At 32.0% G+C, this 8,296-nt stretch overlaps 1 protein-coding gene across 1 annotated transcript; it reads left to right on the top strand.

Annotated features, from left to right (window-relative positions):
- The first annotated feature begins 2,934 nt into the window (after positions 1 to 2,934).
- LOC101221647 (hypothetical protein) lies at positions 2,935 to 7,029 on the top strand. Its single transcript, XM_004149306.3, has 3 exons — positions 2,935 to 3,693; positions 4,382 to 4,510; positions 4,923 to 7,029. Exons 1-3 carry the CDS (start codon positions 3,256 to 3,258, stop codon positions 6,486 to 6,488), a joined length of 2,133 nt encoding a protein of 710 aa, XP_004149354.1. The 5' UTR covers positions 2,935 to 3,255; the 3' UTR covers positions 6,489 to 7,029.
- The last annotated feature ends 1,267 nt before the right edge of the window (positions 7,030 to 8,296 follow it).

Below are 8,296 nucleotides of genomic sequence, written 5' to 3'. Positions count from 1 at the left end.
ATTTGTAATTCTCATTCTCTTATTATAGTTGTACTAAAAATTATAGGTATTTTTAAATATATCAAAAAAAAAATGAAAGTATTTATAAAATTATAAGAATTTAATTAAATCATAAATAAAAAAATTATATCATAATTTGGCCATTCTTACTTTGGACTTTAGTTAAATAAAATAAATTTTTTGTTTCTTTATATATATAATTTTGGAAAAATGTTTTGTTTCTTTATATATTTTGTAAATCAATATAATTTTGGAAAAAAATGTTTTGTTTCTTCATATATATACTTTTTTAAATCAATATAATTTTGGAATATTGTCACTTTGTCATACAAACTTATTGAGCAAATAATAAATTATGTTATGATTTATAAAAAAAGTACCGTTTTAAATATAGCAAAATAAATTAAAATATTTACAAACCATCGTAAAATTTTAGATTATATTAGTGATAAAAATCTATTAATGTCATTGATAAAAATATATTAATGTCTATCCATGTTTGTTATTGATAGAATCTGAAAATTTTACTGTATGTGTTCTAAATATTTTATCAAATTTGCTAAATTTTATAATTTTCCTTATACAAATAGCAGAAATTCATTGATATGAATGAAAAATTACCATTTTAGATTTTAAGTTTTGAAAAATAGTCTTTAAATTTTGAAAATATACCTTTTAGTTCTAGATTTATAATAATAAACTCATTTACTACTCGAGTTTCCATAAATAGGTTTAAAAAACCTTTCAAATAAGTTTATAATTTTTATTTTAAATAATTATATGACAACTAATTTTTTTCTAGTTACTTGTTTTTTAAAAACCAAACTAAAATTACTTATGAGATCTCAAACTAAAATTACTTATGAGATCTTTTTAAAGGTTAACTTTCATAAATATAACAAACAGACAAAATGTTTACGACCCGTGTCACATAATGAAAAAGCCCACAGAATTTATCAGCATTTTTAAAAAAATCAGGTTTTCCCTTCCTTATCATCGTCTTTCTTTTCTTTTGTTCTCCAATCTTTTTTCTTTTTCTCTTCTATAATCTTTTTTCTTTTTCTCTTCTTCTGCAATTTTCTTTAAAATATTTTTCATTTGTTCTTCATTTTCATATTATTCCTTTTGCAATTTTTCTTTTCCTTCCCATCATCTTTTTATTTAAGTTTTTCATATTTTTTTTCAAGCTGTTATTTGGTTTTTTAAAACCGTCTATCAAATATAAAATATTGTGAAAAAAAATCTTTGGGATATTGAATTGTCAAATGTAAACGTTCGTCTACAAAAATAGTCAAATCTAAACGATCCTGTTTCAAATCTAAACGATTATGTTTCAAATATAAATGATCGTGTACAAAAAAAAATCTTCAAAAAAAATAGTTGAAATTTGGCTACTCTAATTTAAAAAATCAAATATAAATGATCGTGTCTCAAAATGTTCAGAAAAAATATTTTAGATTTGGCTACTCAAATTTAAACGATTAATAAATTAAATGATTGTGTGCCAAATTTAAATGATCACATACAAAAATAATCTTGAAAAAAATTGTTTAGATTTGGCTATCAAATCCATAGGATCATATACGAAAAATAGTCAAATCTAAATTGATTGTTTCTCACAAATATATTACACACGCTAGATGCCAATTAATCACTAGACATTTGGTATTTTTCATTGTAGATCTGTGGCCTGTGGGCTTTTTTCGTTTTCGAAATTGTTCTATAACTAGTAAATATTGTGTCAGTATGTTATACTTTTAAAAGACTCCTCTTTTAAACCTACATTTAAAAACTTAAAAACTAAAAAGATGCATTTTCAAATCTCACAAAACAATGAATTTATTCTTGTTAACATGGAGATTAAAGATGTGTTTGGTTAGCATTTTTAAGTGTTTAAATTTGAAAGGAAAAAGTTATTTTGAAAAAGGTGGACTCCATGCTTTATTTACACTATTCAAATTACAATTTACTACACAATCAAAATTATTTTCCCAAACAAAAAGGATCAAAACAATAGCTTTGGTTTTAGATTGGCAATGTTCTCCAACCTCTCACACACAAAATTCTTTCGAAATATATTTCTTTATAAAAAAATCAAAATATATGAATTTTTTTATGAAATTAGGTCACACTCTTTAGTAGTCTTTCGTGGTAATTTGACTTAATACAAACATTTTTAGTATAAGACAAACCAAACAAAATTATAAATATAAACACTTCTAAAAAAACTAATCAAACACAAATATGTAAGTGTTTAAATTTTAAACTCATTTTCATTTTTTGTATACATTTTTTCCTAGAGAATTCAAATGCGGTACCTTTTTAAAGCACATGAACCATAGACACATATTCATCAAAACTTAATACTAAAAACACAACTTTTCCTATATATAAATCAAAATGCCAAAGTAAGCTAGAGATGTTAGTACTTAAAATATAATAATAAACGAAGGCAAAAAGAATTATACAACGTAACTAATCCAAAGTCGAAAGATTTGGTAGATAGATTTGTAAATTTTGAATACAATTATTTCTATTCCACTTAGTTCACTACACACCCTTCCTAATCATATTTGGATGTTCCAAAGACGAAATGATTTAGGTATAACCACTATAAGGACTTTTGATCTCACATCAACCACAAATATCATATATTTGAAGAGTGAATGAATTGTATTAATAATTGGAAGATTAGGTTTTAAATATGGTATTGTTTGGTCCAAATACTCATAAAAAAATATGTATCTATATATATATATATGTATATATAGAAAAAGTCAAAAGAGAGGGGGGAAGGTGGGGAGGTGGGGAGGGGCTTAGGGTATTAATTTAAAAGAACACTGAAGAAATTTAATATTTGAAGGTTAAGCCCTGAGGGGTGAGAGGCGGTGGGGGAGGGGACTGAGCATTGTTTGTAAATGTAAAGCATAAGGCATAAGAAAAGAGATTCGTATACAAACCTCTCTCTACTCATACTGTATTAATACGCTATCACCGTATTATCCAAAACGCCTGTCCTTTTCTCCATCACCATCTTCAAACTAAATCCTCTCCTCATCCCCTTTCCTTTTTCTTCCTCCTCTTCCTTCTTCTTCTTCCTTCTTCTTCTTCTTCTTCTTCTTCTCACTCTCTCTCTCACAGCTCTCCACCTTCCATACCCACTCCTTCACCTCTCAGCTTCAACCTCAACCCACACCCACCATTTTTCTTCCTCAATATCTCACCATCTATCTCAATGGCACTCTTTCGCCGGAGATGACTAAGCTATCTGCAAAGAACCCGCACCTTCCTGCGCCATTCCCGCCTACACTCAACCAACTCCCAGATTTGGATCTTCATTACAAGCCTGGTTCCACTCGCCCCACACGGCGGAGAATCCGAAGTCCAGCTCGTGTTAGAAGAGTTGTTGCTCCGCTTGGGAGGCGGAGTCGTCCTGAAACGCCTTTGCTCAAGTGGAAGGTTGACGACCCTGGGAGTGGAGGTGATGGAGTTCAACAGGAAGAAGAGGACAACAAGTTGGCTATGGAAAACAGGCAGAGAGGTCGGTTTCGAGGAAGTAAAGGAAGGAAAGTCGTTGTTTCTGCTAGGAAGCTCGCGGCTGGAATATGGAGATTGCAATTGCACGAGGCGGTTGCTAGTGAAGGGAGGAACGGCGGTGACCAGCGGAGGACGGAGGATCTTCTAGGGTTTCAGGTAAAATTTACTGTCTTTTTTTTGGTTTAGTTTCGTTTTCGTTCTGTATTGGAAAATTTAATTCAGTCTCTGGAGTTTAAGATGATTGAGTGGAAGTTTATGATTGGTTCTCCTTCTTTAAAGCTTTGATTTTTGGTCTGATCTATTAATTACACTGAAAACTTTCATTTAAATGTGTATCATCAAACTAATTATAACGACGAAAACATTGATTTTGTACTAGGAATTCACTTTCTTACCTCGTTTTTTGGATAGTTCATTATGTCAATTAATGTCCTGCGTTTTTCATATAAGAAAAACAATTGATGTTGAGGTGTCATCCTGTCTTCTTCTATGGTTCTTTGTTTGTTTTTGGTGAAGATGAATCTAATAATTATTCTCTTTATGCAAAGTTGACTATTCATCTAAATTTATGTTTGAAATTCTAACTATTTGTGCTGATTCGAACAATGTCAAGTTTAGGAATTAACAGCTTAATCACCATTTCAGAAACTGGTAATGCATGCATGGATGATTCAGTTGTGTTACCTAGGATTTAGATCAATATTTATTGTTTGCTGCAAAATGGTTGGATATGTGGTCCTCGTTGACCTTGTAGTTGAACATTTCAAACATGATGATTCAAGTTCTTGAGATTTTAGGACTCAAGTTTATTCATTTTTTTTGTTGTTGAAACTTTTTGTTTCAGTCTCGCACTGGTCATTCTGGCGTTTCAGCTTTTCATCCTGATGATAAGATCGCATTTAATTCTGAAATGAATGATCTATTACATAGTCCGCATTCTGTCTCGGATTCAAGAAATGGGCGATTGTGCAAGGTTTGACTCTTTCTTATACACTTGACTTTGATAAAAATATTTGATTTTCAGATAATATGAGAGGATATATCTTTCAGTTTTAACTTAACAAATCAGATGTATATTTGCATTTTCATTTAACAAACTGGTTATCATATATCTTTTCCAACTAGTTATCTTTCTACTTTATTATAAATTTTTCTGTGTCATTTTAAACACATTCTTTAAGGTATAGTATTATAAATCCTTTTAGTTAAGGATGAATGAAATTGGTTGGTAACCAATAATATGTAAGATGTTCTAGTCACATTGGATAATGGAGTTTGTTCTAAATTAGTGTATAGTATGTTTTATATTCTCTTTTAGTTTCTTATTTATATTCACTTAGTCATTTTATGACCCTGTTCTGTAAATTGTTGGTTTGCTTTTCCAGTTTGAGCCCTCATTTCGATATTTGAACTCAGCAATGGAGGGGGCAACAAAGTGGGAACCTGCATGCTTGAAAACACCAGTTGAAGCACGCCAGATTTACAATCAAATGAGACTTGTTGATCAACAAGGTGCTGTTTCGGCACTTTCTGCGCTAGAAGCTGAACTAGAAGAGGCCCACTTGCGGATCGAGGAACTTCAAGCTGAGCGTAATGCTTCAAAAAAGAAGCTTGAATACTTCTTGAGGAAAGTTAGTGAAGAAAAAGCCTTATGGCGGAGCAGAGAGCATGAGAAAGTAAGGGCATTTATTGACGATATAAAGGCTGAGTTGAATAGAGAAAAGAAAACCCGACAAAGGGTGGAAATGATCAATTCGAAATTGGTAAATGAGTTGGCTGATGCTAAGCTATCTGCAAAGCGGTTTATGCAAGATTGTGAAAAAGAAAAGAAGGAAAGATCCTTGGTTGAGGAAGTATGTGATGAACTTGCAAAGGAAATTGGTGAAGACAAGGCAAGAATAGAATCTCTGAAGAGAGAAACCATGAAATTGAGAGACGAAGTGGACGAAGAACGGAGAATGTTACAGATGGCGGAGGTCTGGCGTGAGGAGCGTGTTCAAATGAAGTTGGTTGATGCCAAGGTCGCGGTCGAAGAGAAATACTCGCAAATGCGTAATCTAGTAGCAGACCTTGAAGACTTCTTAAGGTTGAGAAGTGAAACTTCAGATGTATCAGAGATGAAAAAAGCTTTATTACTTAGAGAGGCTGCCGCTACTGTCAATATTCAAGATGTCACAGAATTTGTTTATGAACCTTCCAACCCAGATGATATCTTCTCTGTGTTTGAAGATGTTAATTTTGGAGAATCGAATGAGAGGGAAATCGGACAGTGCATTACGTACAGTCCACCTAATCATGCTTCTAAAGTCCAGACTGCGAGTCTTGAAGCTAACGTGACTGATAGGATTGGCATCCAGAAACATACAAATTCCTTTATTGCTCATAATGGTATTGGTGATATAGAAGAAGATGAGAGTGGATGGGAAACTGTGAGTCATCTAGAGGATCAGGGCTCAAGCAATTCCCCAGAAGAGAGTATTGCATCTGTCACAAAGAATCGTCGGGAGAGTAATGCTTCGGTGAGCGGGACGGAATGGGAAGGAAATGGAGGTGGAGACTCACCTGTGACCGAAATTAGCGAAGTCTGCTCAGTTCCATCAAAGCAACTAAAGAAGATATCATCTATTGCAAGACTTTGGAAATCTTGCTCAAACAACGAAGGATACAAACTAATCTCACTTGAGGGCATAAATGCCAGGCTCTCAAATGGAAGATTATCAAGTGCAAGTATCTTATCTGCCGATGGAGGCTCGGTCAGAAGCGGTATTAGTCCTCCAGAATTAACAGGACAGTGGAGCTCTCCTGACTCGGGCAATGGCCACGCAATGCGAGGGAAGAAAGGATGCATTCCTCGCAACACAATGAAGGGTAGTTTAAAGGCGAAGCTCTTGGAGGCAAGGATGGAAAGCCATAAGGTCCAGTTGCGTCAGGTCTTGAAGCAAAAGATCTAAGTGTTCATAGAAGATGCTCATTTTCTTTGGCTTAGATACCATTCGTCATGCTCTGCTCCTATCGATGCTCCTGGATTCTATCCTGTTGCTAAGGTAAACAACTAGATGATTCATTTTTCTGTTATGTTAACATCAATTCAAGGCATTAGGATGTAATGTATTCTTAGTATCTCTCTTAGAAGCCATGGGGGGTGGGGGACCCTCATGAGGGGAAAAAAAAAAGGCTAAATTCATGTAGGTGACCAAGATAATTGATATGTTCATTCCCATCTTTGTAATTTATAATTTTGCAATGTAAAATGTGCCTTTTGAATTTTCTTATTTTGGTTAAGATAGGGGGAAGGTGAGAGATGTAATGGTAGTTGCCAAATGAGGAGATTTAAGAGTCTTTTTTGGAATTATGGTTGGGGGATGGTGATTTAGATTAATTAGGTACATTGTCAATAACAACTGGAGACAGCTATGTTTGATGGAGAGGGATGTGGTACTTGCCATATTCCTTGAATATCATATGTTTAAGCAAGTCAATTTTTTGGGTAAAGTACCATATTCTTACCATTTTTGGTTCGTCACTTGTTTTAATAATTGTATTAACCTGGTAAAAAAATTTAAAAAAATCTTGTAGATTGTGTAGAACATAAATGTCAATGAAGACAAGTTTATTGTATGAAATGGGAGTATGGTAGTATGAAAGTAGATCAAAAGTTTGTATGTTATACTTTATTAGCTCTTTACATTGTGTCGCTAAAGTACAATAACTCTCTAGACTTCATAATTTCACTATTCCACCCCTTACTCCAAACATAGAAGTACAAAATAATTTCTATAGGCGGTCAAAACTCGGCACTACTTTCGGTCGAATTTTCTTTTTTTAAGTAAAATAAAAGTTAACCACAAACAATTGTTTTTTAATAATACTATTTGAAAATATATTTTCATTTATTCAGTAACTATTTTCCATTTAAGTCTTTTTTATAACCTATTTTGATTTTAGTCCTTAGATTGTGATTTCTTTCCAAGTGAAAAGGGAGGAAACAACAATTCCTTAGACAAATATCTCAATTTGTTAAAAGAGCCTATGAGTTAAGCTTATGCAATTGTTTGAGACAATCATATTCAACTATTTGACAATAATCTAAAATACTTTTTTTAAAAAAAACAATTTCATTTAAAATTTTTCTCTACTAAATTGGTATAAGGAACAAATGAAATTTTAGGCCCAAATCTCTAACTCCAATTTAGAAAGTATTACCCTAAACTTAAAAAATCTATAAAATTTTCAATTATGTTTATGGCCAGTGGACTAATCACTAAAGCCATTCATTAAAGTGAGTTTTACAACTTTGCCCATTAAATTAATAGTTTAACATAAAGGTGGTTCGTTGACAACAATTTTCCATTTGTGAATTATGATTAATAAGTAAACTATTAATCATGAAAGTTATGATTGAGAAATGACATATAATATAAATTTATATGAAGGCTTATTAGAACATATTGACCATTAAAGAAAAAAAAAAAAGTTTATAAGAGAGTTTTTTTAAAAAAAATTATAACCTAAAAGATAGGTCCATTTGACACTATTTCTAAATTTAATGTGAAACTTAGACTAACTTATTATTAGTTCCGCTCCCACCATAACAAGTTGGGAGAACTAAACAGTTGATTTTAGGATAAAAATTTGTATCTTATTCATTGAGTTATGATCAAATTGTCGTCTTGTTACCTCCTAATAAGGTATTAGAATTCATAAAACCCAAATGAATATTTGATCTATAAAAAAAATTTATTTGAGATATAACATTTGA

Source organism: Cucumis sativus, chromosome 3, assembly GCF_000004075.3.
Source record: "Cucumis sativus cultivar 9930 chromosome 3, Cucumber_9930_V3, whole genome shotgun sequence".
NCBI lineage: Eukaryota > Viridiplantae > Streptophyta > Magnoliopsida > Cucurbitales > Cucurbitaceae > Cucumis > Cucumis sativus.
This window is presented reverse-complemented; position numbering and strand designations above follow the sequence as displayed.